Source organism: Nelusetta ayraudi, unplaced genomic scaffold, assembly GCF_046127955.1.
Source record: "Nelusetta ayraudi isolate G7.1 ecotype Tasmania unplaced genomic scaffold, CSIRO-AGI_Nayr_v1 ptg000004l, whole genome shotgun sequence".
In the NCBI taxonomy this organism is placed as follows: Eukaryota; Metazoa; Chordata; class Actinopteri; order Tetraodontiformes; family Monacanthidae; genus Nelusetta; species Nelusetta ayraudi.
Genome location: NW_027466054.1, coordinates 10,837,501 through 10,858,302, shown reverse-complemented (window position 1 = coordinate 10,858,302; position 20,802 = coordinate 10,837,501). Strand labels below are relative to the sequence as shown.

At 42.4% G+C, this 20,802-nt stretch overlaps 2 protein-coding genes across 5 annotated transcripts in view; both read right to left on the bottom strand.

The window, feature by feature from the left end:
* Nucleotides 1-2,230: 2,230 nt before the first annotated feature.
* LOC142898232 (perforin-1-like) lies at nucleotides 2,231-6,182 on the bottom strand. Its single transcript, XM_076041072.1, has 9 exons — nucleotides 5,905-6,182; nucleotides 5,754-5,833; nucleotides 5,298-5,343; nucleotides 5,048-5,184; nucleotides 4,836-4,971; nucleotides 4,345-4,425; nucleotides 3,220-3,716; nucleotides 3,048-3,141; nucleotides 2,231-2,463 (listed from the first exon to the last, which is right to left on the bottom strand). The coding sequence occupies exons 1-9, from the start codon at nucleotides 6,166-6,168 to the stop codon at nucleotides 2,245-2,247; spliced, it is 1,554 nt and encodes a 517-aa protein (XP_075897187.1). The 5' UTR covers nucleotides 6,169-6,182; the 3' UTR covers nucleotides 2,231-2,244.
* A 4,608-nt stretch (nucleotides 6,183-10,790) lies between these two features.
* stox2a (storkhead box 2a) overlaps nucleotides 10,791-20,802 on the bottom strand; it is a 19,281-nt gene continuing 9,269 nt past the window's right edge. For 3 of the 4 annotated variants that reach the window (XM_076034368.1, XM_076034387.1, XM_076034376.1), the window contains exons 2-4: nucleotides 19,888-20,040; nucleotides 13,398-15,927; nucleotides 10,791-11,691 (exon numbers count right to left, since the gene is read on the bottom strand). In XM_076034368.1, the coding sequence (XP_075890483.1) occupies nucleotides 11,490-11,691; nucleotides 13,398-15,927; nucleotides 19,888-20,040 (2,885 nt within the window). In that variant the 3' untranslated portion in view covers nucleotides 10,791-11,489. Of the gene's footprint in view, nucleotides 11,692-13,397; nucleotides 15,928-17,653; nucleotides 17,876-19,887; nucleotides 20,041-20,802 lie in introns of those variants that run through there. The other variant, XM_076034395.1, reaches the window with a different exon arrangement.

Below are 20,802 nucleotides of genomic sequence, written 5' to 3'. Positions count from 1 at the left end.
AGTTGCTAGTGTTTCCTTTTTGAAGCGGCCCTCTGAGGAACAAACCCCGATCGCACACTTTCCCCACAAACAAACAGCCGACCACACAAAACTCCCCTTTCTGTGCATTTGGGGCAGCAGAGTGGTGTTAAGTTCAAGTGCAAGTGTGTGTATCTTGTTTTGTTTTGTTTTGTTTTGTTGTTTTTTTTAAAAAAGTTGACCGCTGTATGTGCCAAGCTCCAGGTGACCCTGATCCACTGTAGCTTTCGTTTTGTCCCTCCACCTCTGTAGTTCAGGGACACTGACGTGATGTCCTCCGCATTAAAATACACACAGATGAAAACCTGAGTCGTGAGTTCGGTGTTGTCGTCGTGTTTTATATCCCTGCTCTTCAGCTCTTCCAGATATTTTCCAAATGCCCCGGATTTCTCATATCAATCTAGTGAGATGTTGAGGCCAATGATAATGTTGTCAGAGGAGGAGGAACGGCGCCGGGACCGTCGGACTATGTGGGACACAGTTGCACACACGGTATGTAAAACAGTCTACAATCCATCATGCAAGGTGTTGGTCCACTCAACAAAAAAAAAAGCCCTGAGTGATTTAGAATATTATCAACTCTTAGGGTAGAGTCATGCACCTCTTCATCAAATCTTGACACTCTGTGTGGTTCCTGCCTATGAGGAGCTAGGGGGCGGCAAAGGTTCAACTTTTTGGGCCAGGGGTGATATAAAGACATATTTGGAAAGCCCTGGAAGCGCTCTACCACATATCTGAAGGCCACCTAGGCGGCTCACTTCTGGAGCAAACTCCTTCACAGAAGGGGTCAGGAATGATATAAAGACATTTGGAAAGCCCTGCCAACTGTATGTTTTACCTCATAAAATCAGTGTGGAAACACTGATTTGATTTTTGCCCCTGATCCCGAAGCTTGAAAACCAAACCAAAAACTAGGTTGGATAGAAAAAATTATATTGTCAATATTGCACCATGAACCAAGTTCCCACTCATTTAAGCTAATGCCCACCACTAATGATCGGTCGGACTACATGGTATCAGCCAATTGCCATGATTTATGGTGGATCATGGGCATTGCCTAATACCATGTAAACTGACTCATCCAAACAGTCCACTTTTTGATTGGACCCTTAGGTTGACTCCAAAATAGAAGAGGATATGGAAATGTGGAACTTCTACATTCCTCTTGTTCCCACTGTCTTGTCTATTATATCAACATTTGGAAATGTGTAATTTCCACTTTTCCACATTTCAACTAACCTGAATGTGAAAATGTGAAGATGTGGAAATTCCATATTTCCCGACCATTTAAAATACTTTTTTATTGGTTCTGTGTGTCCACATGGTCGCTAAATGTAGACAGATGTAAATTTTGATGTTTTTGGAGAGTAGCTTCCTAATTTTTATTCTTTTAATTTCAAATCCTTCTCCAGCTAATCCCCCCTCCAGACCAAGGAGCAGTAGTTACGGTAGCAGCAGCAGTCGACAGTTCCGGGTGAATTTGAGGGGGTTCCCTATGAGCTAGAATCCCCAATTTCCCAGTTTGTATGTCTTGAGGGATCCTGATGAACCTGTATGTGATCCCATGTCTCTCGGACAAAGTTGACATTTGACCCCATGGACTTCTATGGGAGCGCGCAATGCGAAATTCCAGGTTTGAATAATTTGCAGGGGTCATTTGAGAGGGTTCTGCATGTGCTAGAAGCCCAACATTTGATGTGGGTGTGTCATGGGGGACCCTGACCAATCTGCAATTGGTCCCATATCTCTAGGACAAAGTCAACTTTTGACCCCATAAACTTGTATGGGAGTTCCAGTCTAATAATAAAATAATATATTTATTATATATATAATATATATAATATATATATATATATTACATATATTATTATTTATTAATAAAAATAATAAATAATTGTACTTGTGTATGTATTAATCATATGGCTGAACGTGCATGAAACCAAAGAACAAGCGGTATTTCTATCACGTTTACATTTTATGTTTATTTAAAATAACAGCAGTGTTGTACTTTGAGTTGCTGAAGAACTGAAACAAATGACCTAATTACTTTTCTTTAAATTACTTAAAGAATATTGTAATTGTATTGTATATGTGTTTAACGTTACATGTTTCTTGATGTACTTTTCGTATAATACAAAGAATTTTATTTCATGACACTGTCTTAACTTTCAAGCAGACCACTCTGATGTAGATCTAAAATCCCGGTGAATGAAAAAACTTGAGAAGTCATTGTGAAGTTGGTCTGTAGATTTCACACGTGTTTCCAGTCAAACTTTGGTCACAGGTTAGAGTGTATATGACCTGAAAGCCACCTCTGCCTCCCTGTGTTGGACAAGTCACGGAGTGTGTTCCCTGGCTGAGTGGCCACGAACATGATCCTAGAAAGTCATCATGGCGAACATCCTTGTCCCAGACCTCAACCCTCAAAGGTATGTGTGTGTCCACCTTCAGGAGAAAAGGAAGGAAAACAAGACCAAACCATTTAAAATTATGCTAAAAAATATATAGATTACAACTTATTAAATGAACATTTCCACTACAAACACAACATAATATTGTAAAGCATTTCTAAAAAATAAGAAACAATATGACACGTTTTCACAAATTCTATGACTGTTATGCTGGAGGCTGTAAATGACATGTAAATATTTTATTTTCTCATAGAGGATTTTCGATCACAATACAAGCATTAACCAATCAGGATCATCCTCATGCTGTCCATATTTTGTTTAAAATCCTTGCAGTTCCCTTTTGTCTTCAGTTCCGAGTAACTATTTTCTTCGTATTTCTTAAGATTTAAAACATTATGCTTTACCTTTATGTTCACAGATTCATCAAATTAAAAACACTGCTTAGGAAGAAATTATTTGGAAGATTTGAATTTTGCATAAAGAATTTGAGCTGATTGTATAAGATTTGGGATTTTTGTCTTGCAGGGGACCTTTTAGAGCAAGATATGTATTACCAGTTCTTGACTAGTCAGTTCTGCACTTCACATCAATTAAATTCACAAGAGAATAGTTCTTTACCTTGCCCACATGGTAGCGTGCATTCCACCAGGGGTTGTTTGACCTGATCCAATGAGTCCTGCGATAGAAGCTACCATGCCACATCTTAGCATAACTGTGAAGAAAACAGGAGAAATCAGCTGCTGAGTTGTCACTGTTGTTCGGTCAGCGCCTCTGACATTACTTTACTCACCCCTCAGTTCTGCCAATAAGATCTCCTTTCAGATTCCAAGCTCTGACAATGGTCACCACCAGCGTTCCCCTGGAGGGCTGCCGAGGGCAGCAATTGGGGGCAATGTTGGGAATGTTCCGCATACAAGAAGGCTCTGCAGGTGACTTCTTCATGCTGTTGTCTTCAAGGTACTGCTGTATGGCAGCCTTCACCCCAGCCCTCTTTAGCCTATTGGAAACCAGCTCATATATGGGCCTAAGGGAGTATGAGACTATGTCCGGGTAATCTTTGGTAGTACTCAGCCAGTTTGTGAAGCCAAGGGAGTCATTATGAGTGAGTGAAAACTCCCCCAACCAACCAGAGCCTCCCACCACCTCTGTATAGTGTTGGTGGAGACCACCACTGTATGACGTGGTGAAGTCATGGTTCTGTAGGACTTTATTGCAAGATCCCTGGTTTCCAGATAATTTGAGCTTTCCAAGGCCAACAGAGATACCCATTGACAAACAGGATTGGACCTAGAGCACAGAAAATAAGAAAAATAAGAGCAGAACAGAGAAAAATTATTCTTTTATGTTTATATTTGCTTTCAATGAGCTTGATATGAATAACTGTCTTTTTCTTTGTCAAGCACATAAATGTACCACAGATCCCCCAATGCAGCCATTTATGCAGTATTACACTCCATATTGTAACATGATTACCATAAATATCGATATTGAAAACTAAAAATAGTTCGATATGACTTTTCCATAGTATTGATATATCGATACTCGATGTGCGCTGCCGCCAACACAAGCATTTCGAGAGCTCACTCCCCTCCCTCCCTGCGAGGCAGGAGTGGAGGTAATGAGACTTCCCCGAGACTTAACCCCCACCCCTCTGGTCGATGAAACTTCCGCGGGACTTCAGCGCGATCTCTAACCACCACCACCACCCTCGACAAAACTAAGAATGACGAAACGAAGTGTTTGTTAGTATCGAAAATCTATATTTTTCAAAATATTGTATTGAAGCCTGAAATCCAGTATTGGGACAACACTATACTTTGCTGTAGCTACTTAAAGGTTCCAAAAACATGATCTAATTCAAAGCAGTGTGGTTGCAATTGTGCCTGTGCTGCAACTGTACTATTATGAAATGTACCTCACTGGAGGAGAGTCCGTTCAGTGTGGATAAGCAGGTATGTGTAGCTGTGACTCGCCTGAGTCGACCCCCAAGATAAACCTGAGAACAAGAGCATACATTAGAAAAAACACCAGTGCCTTTAAATGTGTTTAAGTGTATCGTAGCATATGAGTAGTGGCCAATTCCAATTTAGAACCAACCCAATGAATACCTTTAACCTGTTCATTATTTAAATGTTGTGAGTTGGGCTTTCCAAGATTGCTTAGGATCAGGTGCTCTACACAAAAGGAATCACTAGTTTTACTAAATAAAAAAGAAACAACAACAAAAAAGCGCACAACTGTTCAGTCGAGGAGAAACAGGCCAACACTGGGTATCACTGTATTTACCACGCAGCAACTTTAATGAAAACACATGGAACCCTGACTGTGCTTTGTGGATTTTAGTGCTCTGCCCATGGTGTGACTCAGACCAGTTTGAATGGCCAACAAATGTGTGAGTGTGATTACCTGACGTATATAGTGTGTGCCATAGGTATATAAGAGCCCCATGTAAAGAGCCCTTGAGTTGCTGTAGACACTCGGCAGTCTGGACACATCCATCTTGAACTCTGAGCTCAGAGGCGGGGCGCTTGACACACGGTAACTGGACAGAAAGATGATGTAATACATTAGAAAAAAATATGCTGGAAAAAACTAGAATCAAGCATGACCATGCTCACCCGTAATGGCTGCAGGTGACCCTGTGGATACTGAAAAAGTGTCGGTCTTCTCTGTTCATGGCTGTGGAAAACTTATACGCAGAGGATTGTGTTCCTCCCACGTCCAGGCTTGCATATTTACCCAGATCTAAACCAATCTGGAACAGAAAAAAAACAGGGAAGCCCGTCAGTATCACTGGGTTTTCAAGCCTGTTCTGGACTGCAAGTTCTAAGAGTTAGTGCAATTAAAAGACTATAATAAGTTTCCCACCTTCCAGTCCTGACTGTCTTGAGAGATGTAAGTTTCGGCCAATGAGCTGTAGACACAGTTTACATTCAATAAGTCATTACTGAAATGTATTTTTTCGTAGTAATGATCATAATAAATGAGGTCAAAGGAAGAGCAGATAGAGGTAACATGAAACCAAGGGCCCCGTTTACACAAAGACAGGTTTCTCTGAAAACACTAAAATATTTTGTTGTTTCTGCCTCGTGTTTACACTAAGCTGGTGTTTTCACTGAAAAAAACGTAGCGGTTTGTGCAAGGAGAATATTGGCCATTCCGGAACAACAGTGCCTGCTTCAATGTTAGTCACATGGTGACAAAAGAAACAGCAATATAATGGTTGTGGTGGTCCTTCAATTTAGCAATGACTTCAATGGCAGTCTTCAAACATGACCTTAGCTGATTTATTTCATTGGGTTACACAATGATACAATACGGTACCTGACAGAGGTGTGTGCACTGCTGTAGATGTCAGCGCTGCACCGGCTGTAGGCTCGCCAGTCCACTGCAGAGCGCGGCAGCTGGTACACAGAAAAAGACCGTGGTTATCATGAACAATACATGTTAAGTTTAGATGGGATTTCTCACTTACTTTCTGCAGCTGGTTGCCTTGAAGACGGTTGGAGCACAGAGTACAGGTGCCATTCGGTGAGAGATAGGTCTTCACGTCAATTGTGTAGGCGCCTTTACGCTGTAGTGTGACCACATCGAAGCCCTCCCCTACCAGGTTGTAGCCTGGTACAAAGGGTGCGGCGTTGCACTGGCTGGTGGTCCCAACCAGGCAGCACAGAACACAATTTGGCAGAAGGAGGAGGGGGCTCAGGTAGAGAAGAGCTGGGGTTGAAAGTGTGACCATGCCTGCAGTCAGGGAGACTGACAAGAAACAAACAAAACAAAAAAAATGAAAATATTGAAATTGAAAAAAATTGTAATCGTAACTGCCAAAAGTTATTTGAGAGCAGAAATATGCATTATCATGTCATTACTTGCTATGAGTGTTTTGTGCTGTATCAAACCAACATTTTTCCCTCTGAAGTTTCTTTTATGTTACAATTTAGACAATGCTGCAATTTTGGTTACAGGTCAAAGGCAGGTAGGAAATGGAGATTCTCATGACTGCACCGTCTCACACACACACACAGACACACACACACGCACACACCAAGTTTAGACCACATTATTGATTGTCTTCACACTTGATCTTAATTATCTTAAAAACGTTAGTTTGTGTCAGAATATTAGGATCCAAACAAAATCACAATGCATCATTCGGCCCTCATGTGCAATTACAATAGCTGGTTTACCTGGTAGTTAATGTCCGAAAATTGAGTGCTGATGCTCTCCTGTCAAAGACTGAGCCTGGTTTGTTTAGGAGTCGACAAATGATTGAGCATTTTATACTGCAGCAAATGAAGGAGGAGATAAGAAATGAGAGATAAACAACATCAGAGATGAACAATAAAATTGTAAAACTGTCCTTCCAAGTAATAAGAAAATTCACCTGCAGTAAATATATTGGAAACACTCAAGACAAAAAATTGTACAAACTTGATGTGCATAACCAGCTCCAGATGAGTCAAGACTTTAAACACAACACTGTTATTCTTCAGGCCAGTAGTGAAGGTTTTATGTCCTGACACAGTAGGACAATCTGGTTGGTCTGAATTCAAATGTCTGGGGGTAATATTTGTCTTTATCATCCAATGCACTCATCAGTATCTCTCACAACTTTCAACAACCCTTGTTTGATCCCCGCAATCACAGCAGGAAATCGATGAGTCAGCAGAAAATGGTGCACGTGCGGGTGTAAAAACAACAACACAAAGGTTATAAAGTCTTTCGCCAGAAAACCCCAAAACAACAAATACCAAAACATAATACTGTACATAATATAGTAGAGTTCAGCCCATTATAATTTAAATGTATTTTTCCTATTTTCACCAGCGATTTATGGCCAATGTCAATGTGAGATTGTTGTTCACTGTAATGTAGAGTATTAATATACATATAAATATTAAATATGTTTTCTTCCCTCAGAAGAAAACATATTTAATAATTGTTTATCCCCTGTATATCCCAAGTGTCCTGTGTTCATCTTGTAGTTGTAGAGAGAAATGAGTGATAATAAAGTAATGGTCCCTAAAGCTGCAGGTGACTGCAAAACAATAATGTTTTGCAGGTGACTGCAAAACATTATTATGGTCCCTGCACTGAGATCTAACTGGATAAAACTCACGTTTCATGACATGTGCTCTTAACCTTCATCTTTTATGGATGGTTTTGTGAGCAATTGCACAATGATTGATGGAACCGCTCAAAGGTGGGACCAATAAAAGTAACAATGGAATTAGTATTACTTGAAGTTGAAGTTCAAACTCAAGCTCAAACTCCTAGATCCATTCTGGGATCAATAAACTACATCAGGGGTTAGAGTTAGGGTTGGGATTGGAGTTAGGGTTGGGGTTAGGGTTGGACGTTAGGGCTTGGTTAGGTTATATATATATATATATACATATACATATAGATATTTTTTTTTGTTGTCACTGCCCGTAGTTGGGGGTCAGTGTTGTTCATCACCTGGCTGTCTTCAGTGCCGTCAAGTAAAGATGTTTGATGGCCTCAATGTTTCACATCTTTCTGGGTGGTTTTGAAGATTGACAAAGAAATTGGGAAAGTGGGACCCTTTTTCTGGAATTTTTATTTCGATTCCAGTTTGGGGCAGCTAGAATTCACCAAAGATTTTGTGCCTATTCTATGCATGACTGAGGTTCTTTCATAACTCTGCAGCCAGAGGTGGACGTGGGTCCGTACAGTGGAGTGGATAGCTCAGTGGGCTAAACTGTTGGTTGTGTTGTGTTGGTCACCCACGTTCAATTCTTGCTCCAGGCAACAGAACCTTACTTAAAAACATCCAAATTGTGTCTATATAGAGATACAGGTGTACTTCTATACCCCCTGCCTTTCTGTAGACAGGATAGCTCTTTGTGTTAACTTGCTGCTTGTGGTGAAAAAACTGGGTTCAATTGCTGGTTGAGGCAACTTGTTGAGATATCTCTTTCCTATCTAGGCATGATTGAGGTACTGATATACTAAATTGTGTGTGTGTGTGTGTAGAGAGAGAGAGAGAAAGAGAGAGAGAGACTGAGAGTGAGAGAGAAAGAATTGCCAGTATTCATGTAAGCTAGATAATCTCCAGCACTTCGGCCCATGGGCCCATGGACAGGTCATGGAAAGTTGACATGTCTGTCCATCCAAAAAAAGACCTTTGGTTACTGGGTATAATTCATTTCACAGTTTTACTTATCAAAAGCACCATTATTCTTTTTTCATCCGCCAGGCTGCGTTGCTGTCTGTTTGCTGTGCAGAGATGGCAGTCAATCAAGAATAACAACGCTGGGCCCTCAATAAATTCCGACTCAAATGCTCTTTAATGTTATGCTATTTTAAACCTGACAGCTTGCTGTTTTCTTGAGGATAAACCAATTACCCTTATAGGATCGCGTCGTTGAGCTTCACAGTTGCAACCACGGGTGCAACACCTGCCACCATTATCTTCCAATGTTATACCGCTGTTTCACCAGAAGAGGGCACGTGTGAGCGCTTCTTCAAGGCAAAGCCCTGTTGCAACGCAAACTTGTTTTGAAAACCGTTTGTCCAGAGTAGGGCTTATGCCAAGCGCATGTATTAGACACTCGGGTACCGGAACACATTGTGTTTAAAATGTATAAAACAAAAATATGATTATTTATGTTGTGTGTGTGTGTGTGTGTGTGTGTGTGTGTGTATATATATATATATATATATGTATATATATATGTATATATATATATATATATATATATATATATATATAATGTTGTGTATATGAATATATATATTTGTGTGTGTGTGTGTGTGTGTGTGCGTGCGTGTGCGTGTGCGTGTGTGTGTCAGGATGCGGCAATAGTGATTTGGTCTGTAGTTTCACGGTGTTGCAGCAGCTTTTTTGATACACTCCAGCTTTTGCTTTGGCCCCATCTACAGATCATTCACAGAACTGCACTCAGGTTACTGCAGCCCCGCTCTGGATTTGCGTGATGAGCTCAAGACATTTGCTTCCGCAGACAGTTGGGAAGCAAATTACTGACATATAGATTCTTAGAAATAAAGTAGATTTACAGGGGGGGTTGTCAAATAATTAATTTAAAAATAATGTGAATTAAGTTGATTTTACTCCATGCCTTTGAGGCCATCAAAGACTGGCGTCTAGATTTATCAACCGATGAAACAGCATTATGCACATAAAACGTTGAGCATCAATGGCTGAATGTCTTCACATATTAAGTCACTTGTGTTTTTGGGATGTTTTACCCGTTTAAGACAAGAAAAAAACACAACCTGGACCTAAAAGCTGAACACAGAGAAAAAAAAAAGTGTTGATGCAAAATAATGCATAATGGCACACACACCAGCAGCAGCAGCAGCAGCAGCAGCAGAATGGAATGGAATGGAATGGAAAGGAATTTCAGGACAGTTTGGTTAACAATGACTTAGAAAATATGATCGTTAATAAAGGTGAATAACTCACAAATCATAACTGCATTATGTTTCTTAAGTTATGTTCAGAGAGAAGGAAAATGTGTCTCTGTCAACACACAAACCCCAGCCTAAAATATACCAGTCATACTTCTGTCAAACAAAACCAAGAAGAAACCCTTCATGACATCTTGAAGTCACATCTTCCACTTAGCATAGTGCAGGAGAAGGAACCACAACCCATGGCCAGTAAATCAATCTCCTCTCTGTCTACAGAAAGACACCATGTGAGTGCAGCACCAGTCCAAACTAATCTTATGCTTTATGCTTTACCTAAAACCTTATTATTCAAAGTCGTTGCCAGTCAGCTGACAATTTAAATCTAGAGTCAGAGTTATTATGAACAATCCTTTTCTGTTAATAATAAAATGTAAAAAAAAAAAAAAAAAAAAAACTTTATTGAAAAGAAAATGCTTTTGACGATTCTGCAACTGCTCATTTTTACTACAGCTCCCTCCATGCAATGCAAGCAAGAAATGTTTGAGCTTCCTATAATAGGACTTTTTCAATATAACTCAATATACTTCAGGAACCCATGACAAGCCTGATTACGATTCTAGCACTGGAAATTGTTGTTGACAAAATAATCTTACCTGAAACAATATACACTCAACACAGACAGATTCTCTGTGATGTGACTGACAGTCCCCAAGAATAAACCTTTTGGTATTCTCTCTCTACTGCCCTCTAAAGGCAAAAGTTTTTTTTTTTGTAAAACAATCCTGTTCAGTTAAATCAGGAAGACAAAAGACTTCATATAAATAGAAGTATTCATTTAAACCACCCCACTTCTCTGAAAACAGGCAAACACCAACAGCTGCAGAAGATGATAAAACCTTGAAGTGAGCCTGAAGCGTTTGATGAGCTGTCACGAGTACACGTTGTGTGAAATCCAAACATCACTTTTGGTCACATAGCATCTTTAATACCACCATTATAATAATTAGGATATCAAAAGTATCGAGTATACATACATCATTTGCATTGTGGTACACAAATCTGAGCTGATTTATGTTCTTATATCTTTCATTCGTTGTTCTCAGGATCAACATTTATTGTCTCGACATTGTGCTGATACATTGAATCGTCCTGAAGAACTTGACGCTATTTCAGGAAAGAGAACATTTAATCGGACATGTATTGTTAAGTAATATAAAAAGTTTTTTGATTTTTCCGAATGTAACTTGAATCCTATAGTCTACTACTTTCCAATACCAATAGTCAAGAATCTCGATATAAGCCAAACTAGAGTCCATGTCACCAAAATCAAAGTAGTTCAGGTAGGTTCGTCCACCTACAGTGGTCTGGATATTCTGTAGTTTTTCTTCTTCTTCTTCTTCTTCATCTTCTTTTTTGCAGTAAAGTTCTTGAAGCTGTGGGAACAGTCTCTTGAAGCCATGCCTGTTTTTGTAACAGTCCCAGTTAATGGATTCTCAGAAGTCTGAAGATGTGTGTGTGTGTGTGTGTGTGTGTGTGTTTGTGGTGAGCCGTGCGTGCGCGAGTGTGTCTATGTGTGTACTGGTTGAGGGGAGCGAGGGTGAACCCCCCCCCTCCCCTCCTCCCGCCTCCACCACCGTTTACAGTCTCTGTCTGCGCTGCCTGTCAGACGCTGGTGATGGAGGCCAGGCAGTTCGATGACTTCTGGAGTTTCTCAGGCTGTGTGGTGGGGGGTTCCGGGATGGCGCGAAAGCTGAATGGCAGTCCGATACTACTGGTGCCGATGTGGCCGGGGCTCAGCGCTGGATTCTGCCGTCTATTGCTTTCCACAATGCTGGAGGTGTTGGATGCAAGGCTTTCACGTGTCCTGCACAAAGGGATCAAAACAGTCACAGAGTTGCCATCAAATCATCCTATTAACTGAAAACAAAAAAAGGTAAAGGTGCAAATAGCTGTGAATGTTTGTTTTTCCGTTTTCAATCATTATTTATTAAAAGTACCTGGAAAAATAATACAGGCAGATTTAAGAAATATTCATTCATTTAATTATATCAATAGAATTAGAAGGTTATAAATTATTATGCGGCACATGTTCCACTTGGACTTGACAACAGTAGTAATTTGGATTATATATATGATCTAATCCTGAAATAGTTAAACCTTATATAAGGAGCTGTGCAGCAGGATTATAGGGCAATTTTCTCTGAATATGTACCGAAGATTTAGATGTTGACAAGTTTTTCGTCCAAACCACCTGTTCTGCTCCCTTCACATGTCCGTTAAACTCACCTCCATTCTTTTTTACATTTTTTCTAACTTTCTCAGTTTGTGTTGTCATTTAAATGACATCATTTAGTTTTAATACTTCTAATATTACTCTTTGAGGGATCCGTCTCAGTTGAAGAATTTGTTTTTAATCAATTGAGGGAATCCGTCAGTGACGCTTTCCTGATGCTGTTTGCACACAACTGTTTGTAATACCCAATTAATATTGTGCTTCGGACCACTGAAGACCAGTCATGATTTTTTCCCCCCCTCCCATTGTTGCTTTACTGCACTCCGGGTCACGGGGGGGGGGCTGGAGCCCACCACAGCTGTCTTTGGGCAAAAGGCGGGTTGCACCCCTGGATAAATCACCAATTTATGGCCGGACCACATAGAGAGACAAAGACCCATTTGCACTCGCGGTCACGCCTAAGGACAATTTAGGGTTCTCAACTGGCCTCCTGTCAATGTTTCGGACCGTGGGAGGAAGTCCGAGCACCCAGAGAGAACGCAGACACATGGAAACTTCACACAGGAAGGCCCCAAGAAGGAACAAAAAGGGATTTTAAACACACTTTTTGTCTGTGCAGTGTAACGCAACTGAACAAATAAATATAAATGTGTTACAAATAAGTTGCATATACTTTCATGAAATGCCAACCAAAGTTTCTTCTTCTCAACAAAGGTATTATTTTGATGACGAGGGTAATAACACTAAACATGCGTTTGTGAAATCATTATGCCCAGCAGGCATGTCAGGAATGTAGTTCCAGCGGGACAAAACAACTCTGTCTCATAAATGTTACATTGTCATTTCATAGTTTGGTGACTGAGCAGGTCACAACTTGTCCACAAAAGCGTTTCAGAGCCGCTGGATTGTGTATTTGGTGAGTTTTGAGGGAGGGAGACCCGTACCACTCACCTCCATTTTGTTGGGTGAGCAGCTCGCGTCTATAGTGACGTACCGACTCGCACCACTTTATAGATTAAAGCAACATTGCCAAGATGCCAAAATACCCCTCGAACTATCGAACCATTGTTAAAGATTACAAAATACGGTTAAGTGTCAGCGGGGTAACGTTTAGTTTAGATATTTGTTATGACAAAACAAAAACAAAAAAAATTGTCCTTACAACGACCTACCGACAACAGCCATCACAAGGGAGGGGAAAAAAATCCCTTTTTAAGCTTTTAACCCCTTTTTGACGCTTCTGACCAACACCTTCATGATACTTGGACAGGCGACGACAAGGAGGTGGCTTGCAGAGATTTGGCTGCAACGTACAAAGAAATCAGTGCGGCACAAACCTGGGGGAGTTGAATCCACTGTCCACCGTGACGCTGCTGCTGTCCATGCTGTCGAGACGGGCGGAGTGGGCCGACTTCTGGCTGCTGCTGTTCTCCGTCTCCTTGGGGCTGAGCAGGGTCAGGTTGGTCTCCAGTTTCCGCTGCAGATCGTGGTCCTTCTTCCGCTCCAGCAGCCACTGCATGGTTCCCTCCCCGCCGCCGCCGCCGCCGCCTCCGCTGTTGCCGCCGCCCTCCCCGCGCTCTTTGCCGTCCTCTGCCTTCGCCAACTCTTTGTGCGAGTCCTCCTCCGCCTCTTCCTCGTCCTCGTCGTCAGATACGTTGTAGTAGTCAAAGGAGGCGGAGGGAACGGTTGGCTCCAAGCAGCCCGGGAGGACTGCGGGCGACGCTGAGGAACTGGCTGAATTGGAAGGCTGCTGGGGCTCAGGATTGTCTAGGGCCTCGGTTGATTTGGCATGTGAGGCTTTCCGCAATGTGCCGGACTTGGTGTAGCTGCTGTCCACGTAGCCTGTGGGCAAGGCATTGTGTGGAGGTTTGAACAAAGTGTCCTTGCTGAAGATCTCTTTTCTCTTGATCACCATGCCGCCGCCTCCCCCTCCAGGGTCCACGTTGTGTTGATGGGGTGTCAAACGGGCGTTTTGCACCGGCTCCGGCGTCTGGCTCGGAGTCAGTCGCACCGAGCCGTTCTGTCCCTTTGCTGCCGACAAGTCCTCTTTGTACTCCATCGTGTGCGGAGAGGTGAGGTGAGGCGTTTGGCGGTCAGCCGGAGAGCCCTTTCGGAGTCCCCCTGATGAGGTTAATGTGTCATATTCTGATTTTGCCTGAGGCGAAGGGGCAGTTAGGATTGTTTCATTTGACGTATTGCACTGGAAGTACTCATCTGTTGAGGGCTTAGGAGAAAGTCCCATTAGCTCATTGTAAGTTGGCAAGCTGTCTCTGCTTTTGTTCCTCTCCATTGTACTCCGGATCCTTGACTCATCCAAACTTCCGTTCCCCAAATCAGGCACATTAAAATCAGAGTGGAACTTAGCAGCAGAAAACATGATCCTTGAGTAGTGGGAGGATTTCTGTGTGGCGCGCAGGGTGCCATCATCAGTGTAGTAATGGCTACGCTCCTCCAGACTGGGCTCAAAGTCCTCTGGCGCCCGCAGCGACGGACCCTTGAGGGAGTTGTCCATGGAGCGAGAGCGTTCCTTCGCTTGGTCGGACCTCTCGTGACGCGATTTCCTGTCCTGATTGTGACTGTGACTTCTTTGCACTCTGGACTGGCATGTTCCGCGCGACGGCTCGGGGAAGGGCATCTCTGTCCGTCTCTTGGCCAGCTCCCCAGACACGTCCCACTCGGGGGTCACTGGGCAGTACGACTCAGTAATGTTCGGGTTGCTGTGGACCAGGTACGTCGCGCCCCCACTGCGCCTGCGCTCCAAGGTGTACATGGCCTCCCGAGGCGATCGAACTAATGAGTGGCTGAAGAAGCGGTAATCCCTTTCCATAAAGAGCAGATCCCAGTTCGAGCCTTCCGACGGGTCACCCCTGGACGTACGAGGCTTGCTGTGGGAACGCGACTTCCCATGCGGGGCCCTCCTGTGTCCCCGCCCTCTCCTGCTGCGTGCACTGTGCTGGGCAGAAGACCCAGCCTTGTTCTTCTGCGTACGCTCTTCCTCCAGCCTCTTCATCACAGCCGTGTGCCGTGCCACGTTCTCCACCGTCAAGTCCGGGTTGATTCGGCGGATTATTTCCATCTCCACTTCGCGGGGAATGGGCGTGGTTGGCACATCCTCATCGCGAAGAGGCCATTCCTCTGGGGGGAACTGGGCTGAGAAGGTGGCCAGCTGCCTCATTTTGTCTTTCTTGAAACTCAGCCTGAAGAGCCTGAGACCAAACCTTTTGGATTGCTTCTCAACCGTACCCCCACCACCACCATTCCCTTCTTTCTTTTTGGTCAGAGTGTCAGTTTTATAAGGGAAAGAAGTGATGCTTTTGCTCTTATCAGCAGGATCTTGAGGCGACGGTTGCTGGGCAGGAGGGGAAGTAGGAGGAGGGGGGTATGGATATGATGGCGGTTCCCCTCGGTGCTCCTTCGCTGAGGTGCTAGGTGGAGGTTCCCCACTGTTGTGATCCTTAGGCTGCTTACTTTGATAAGAATCTCCCCTGTGCTCCTTGGGTGACTTACTTTGGAGCGCAGAGGAGTGAAGTCTGGCCGAGTCTTCACGATAAGAGTTGTATGAGTCACTGTGATTCTTGCGAGGAGGCCTCTCTCTCAGGCAGCCAGGTGTAGATGGTGTGACGTTGCCAGACTGAGGCGAAGTGCATTGCTGAGGTTGCTGCTGCTGCTGCGACTGTTGCGGTTGGCGCTCAGGCAGCCGATCATCCAGGTGATACCACTTATTGTTGGATCTGATAAGGGACGGAGTGATAAAGTAGGTCTGGGGGGTGACAATGAAGTAGCCCTCTGGAGTTGGGTAGATCTTCCTCTCTCGCACCAGCATGTTCAGGGTATGTCGCAGGACCTCCGAGCTGGGTGTAGGCACGCCTTCAGGAAACAGAAAAGAAAAATGAACATTTACATTCAATTTGTTTGAATGCAAGGATTTGCTGGCATCTTGTTGAGGCATGAGAAACTTGAAAAATGAAGGAGAAACATGAGGTATTAACAAGTTACAAGTCAAAAATAAAAAACATCTGATTGTTTGCACAAAATGATAATACAAATGAAAAAAAAAACATCAATAGTGCGTTCCCAAAACCAAACCTCAGTGAATAGAGAAGAATAAAAGGGGAGACTGGAATAAAACGACTCTGAGGACTATTTTGAAAGGATTTCTACTTGTCATAAAGACAGTTGCGTTTAGACGTAAACAGAAAAAGCTGACCTCTCTCGGACAACAGGGCTGCAACAAAACTTTAAAAAAAAAAAAAAAAATGAAGTGACATTTCAAAACATGGCTTGATTAGAATTTTGAAAACGATATTAAAACAGAAAGATATAATAGTGATAGTGTAACAGAAATAAAATGAGTATACAAACATCATTACTGATAATTACCTTCTAATTGATAAAACATTTCAAATAAATGTTGTAAATATTGAGCACACAAAAATAGTCACATTCTGCAGAAATTCTAAAGTACTATTCAGTATGTTTGGGCATCAGACACCTTGTTTTTATTGTTGCTCTGGCAGAGCAACTGGGAATGTTTTCCCAAGTCATTCTGAGTTTTATTTTGTTATAATTGTTTAAAATTACAAAAATATTTGGTTTTATTTGTTCATAAGATGGTTCTTCCAGGGTGTTTTCAATTGCTCTCTGCAAATACATATTTTACAAATCAGCTCGAGGTCAGAGAGGGTATTTAAATAAAATTGTTAGATTTCTCTGTTTTAAATGAATCTATGTGTAGAATTAGGGTTTTAATAAGTTAAAACCGCAATCAACACCGAGTGTCGTCCGTTTTAAACAGCACCACTCGTAACCTTTGTCTAGCAAGGCCTGTGTTGCCTGACATTACATCAGCCATGTCTTATTTTCTACACAGCCATGATGCAATGTATAAGTTCAACTCCTTTTCATTCTGCTAAATTTAACCAACAGCTTACACAGAGCTTAAACCGAGGTATAAATGCATATCTATTCGGTTCAACATTAGAGTATTTGAAAAATTAAACATTTTAATGCTTACTTCATTACTTATGCTTCATTTAAAACCTCGACTCGACATTTGAACCACTTCTGTTGCTGCATTGAGGTTTTAAGGCATCACAAAAGGCTTTGAGAACGAGCAATAAATAAAAGTGAACACCTTTGTTTCGCACTTAGCACTGGAGCTAGCACTGCATCTCGTTAAGCTCGCCATGACTGGCGGACCACTACTGGTGGTGCTGAATTAAACTTTAACTTTTTACTGCCGTCTGCCCAGGTTAAATCTGGTGGAAGGTCTCGTTAGACTTATACATGACCAATACAGTGAGGCATCTCAACTATACGTTTACCATTTGTAAGACAGACTCCTACCACGCTGCAATTACTTCGCGTTATGTATTTGTTTTATTGTCGTAGCTTAAGGAAAGTTAGCATTAAATGCAGCAAGTCGGTCACCTTTCTATCTCACAGCGGACGTACTGAAGCGTAGCTGAATACAGGCGATGGGATTGGATTAATTTAAGCATGCTCGAAAACAAAATATATCGCTAAAGCTAGAAAGGAAACGGACACAAAAGGTCTGTTCCAAATCGCATGCATCTGTACCACATTTACTTACTGTCGTTCATTGGTGAGCTAGGTGCGGTCACACGGTACCGAGAATTGTGCGAAAATAGAGTGTAATATTCATTAAACGATCTAAACCTTTAATCTGTGACCCAGAGTGACCCAGCTGAAGTAGTAGAATTGTGTCGAAACCAATTTAGTACTCGCTCGCTAACTCCAACACACCCCACCCAATCTAATGGCTTTAGGGTGCTAGCTATAGTTAGCATGTGCTAACTAGACACTGAGTGTACCCCCCCCAAACTACACAATGGCGGTGGTGTGGTCGTGCGAGCTAACGTTGATATCTGCTAGCTAGCCAATTCAACCCAACCTACAATGGCATCAGGGTGATTTGGTGCACTCCTCAAATCTGAGCAGTGTTTTCCAGGTTGTTAATTCTTTCCGAATGGCATTTACAAGGTTACTAGAGCACATCAAACTACAGCTTTGAGTTGACAAGTGTGTGATAGTTAAGAGACTTTAACATAGCCGTAAAAAGCTTTACAATTACTTGGCACTGTGCTTTATTTAGTTCTCGTTTCATTTTTTTTTTTTTTTTTTTTAAAGAAGAAGAAATGAACTTAATATTGTGCTGTACTAATATGAAAATAGGTACATTCTGTTTCCTAAAATTGTTCATTATTATTCTTATTATTTTATTTACCCAATTGTTGCTTGAATAAAGCAAGACACTTGAAGATATGTTTATGCTTAAGTAATTATAACCATTAGACAAAATCAATATTATAAGCTCAGAATCTTGAAAGAGGAGTTACTTGTTCTCTCAAATGAGAAAATCCCTTCAGCTTTCGTTACTTATGTTTTGGTTACTTCACAATCGGCACGGACAGTGTCCTGTATGTTTTGATTCCTGTATTAGTGGACTCTTTTTGTCTCTCAAAATGTTTTACCTTCATGAGTCAAAATATTAAAGGTATGTTTTTATACATTTTTATCATAGGTGATTTTTCTTTTATATGTATTATTATATCATTTAAAAAAAAAAAAAAAAAACACTGAATTACAGTAGAAGAGCACGTGTTGGCAGACGCAACAGATACTGAAGCTAAAAAGGCCAAATAGACTGGACTATCAGTAAAACTTTGAATGGACACAAGTGCATAGATTAGGTTTAAAAGCTTGTGAGAGTGAGTATTAAAAAAAAAAAACCTGAGCGTAATCACATAAATGTATGAATCACTGAACAATTTTGAGATGCTGATGCATTTTTTTTTTTTTTTTTTTGAAATTGTGTATTACATTATAATATCACTTTACTTTCAGGTCGGTTAGATGAAAATGTCCAAAGGTACGATGAATAGAAGTTTAAAATGAAATAAGATGCTCAAGTCACCCAAAATTATCAGTGTTTAGTAGGATTTAGTAGTAAGATTCATATTTAATTTCCTCTAAAAATGAAATTTCCCCCATCTCACCCAGATCTTGCTGGATGAGTAGTAGTAGTAGTAGCATTTTTCTAATCCACACGAGCAGTCGAGAGGAAGAATTCCACCCAATTTAAGCTTGTTGTGCTCATGAACTTCAGTGTAAAAAGTGAAGAAAGCCCTCGCCCTAACATCTCTAAAGTGCCCATGTGTCTGAATAACTCTGCCACTCAATTTAACATTAAGCAGTGACATTAACATCATGATTTTAGCCAAATTATCCACTTTAGCCTACTTACAGGAACCATATCCAAGTAGAGAATTCTTCTACCAGAAATTTCCACTCACGAAACCCACATGAATGTGGCAGCTGCCCGGCAGGAAGTGCTAGAGTAGATATTTCGGCTGGAAAAAACATGTTGTTGTTGTCGCCATTTTGTGTCACAGGAAGCCTTCTGGACTTTTGGTCGACCCGACACAGTTATTGTGGAGATGGGTTCATTGTCTTTTTGTTTCTGTTTGACCACATGGTTATAGAAGACTTTCATTGCGTTGGCACTGGGGAGGATTTTTCTTTTCTTCATCTTTGAAACCCCAAAATTATAACGTGGATTGAAAAATTTCTCCTGACCCTTCGTCACATCAATTGAAACATCAATTTGGGCGACTTATCCCTCAAGTCTCTCCTCTGAAACATGTGTGTAGTTGATTACTTGACACATTTACACCATTTCTTACTTATTCCCCATTAACAGTGACCGCTCATTCTCTCGCAACCTTTGGAGGGTAGTGCTGTCTCTCTTTTTTTTTAACGCTTCAAAGCAGCGTGTTCTTTGCGGAGAAGGTCGGAGGAGCGTACCTGGGAAGCTGGCAGTGAGGTGCTCCACCAGAGCCTCCTGGTTGACAGGCTTGTGGGCAGAGTTCATAGAAGAGATGGCCAGGCACAAGATCTCCCCCAGCGGGATGAACTGTGACTGGCTGATGGGCGACATACTGATTGGAGACACGTCACCTGCGAGGAGAGGTGGTGGCGGACGAGGAGGGAGGGAGGGGGAGGAGGAGAAGGAGGAGGCACAAAGAAGCACAACTGTGAGATCATGAATGAACAGCAGGCGCAGCGTGTGAAGCTATGATGTAATGGTCAAACAGCGGCAGTTTGCATGCTGCCTTGGAACAGCTCCACCCCTCCCTCGCTCGCTCCCTCCCTCCCTCCCTGCCTGCGCCTCCTCCAGCCTGCTTCACTCTTTCCCTTCGTCCCTCCCGCTTCTCGGAGGTTAGCAAGGCGAGGCGAGGCGGCAGCTGCGGCGATAGTCGTGCGAGATCACCTGAGCCTTCCGCGGTTGTCGGAGCAGAGGTGGGGGTGGTGGTGGTGGTGGTGGAGGAGGAGGAGGAGGAGGGGGAGGAGCAGGGAGGGGGGGCTTATGAAACACTGCAGGCTTGTCGAAGCAAACGCACTCGGGAAAATGTGGGCAAAAAAAATAAAAATAAAATACAACCGACGGCACCACGTCGAGTGTATTTTTTTATTTTTTTATTTATTTATTTTTTTTACGCGCGGCAAATTCTCCACTGCTGCCGCTGCTGCTGCTACCGCCTTTGTTGAATTAAGCTGGCTTTGCCGTCAGCAGCACTAGTGAGTAGTGAGATCATCCTGTGAAGCAGATGGCCCCGGCTCTCGAGTCTGCAACCCGCCCGCTGAAAGGTTGTAACGGCGACGCATGGAATCCGTCGCTGTCGCCGCCGCAGCAGCAGCAGCAAGCATCTGCGCCGCGGC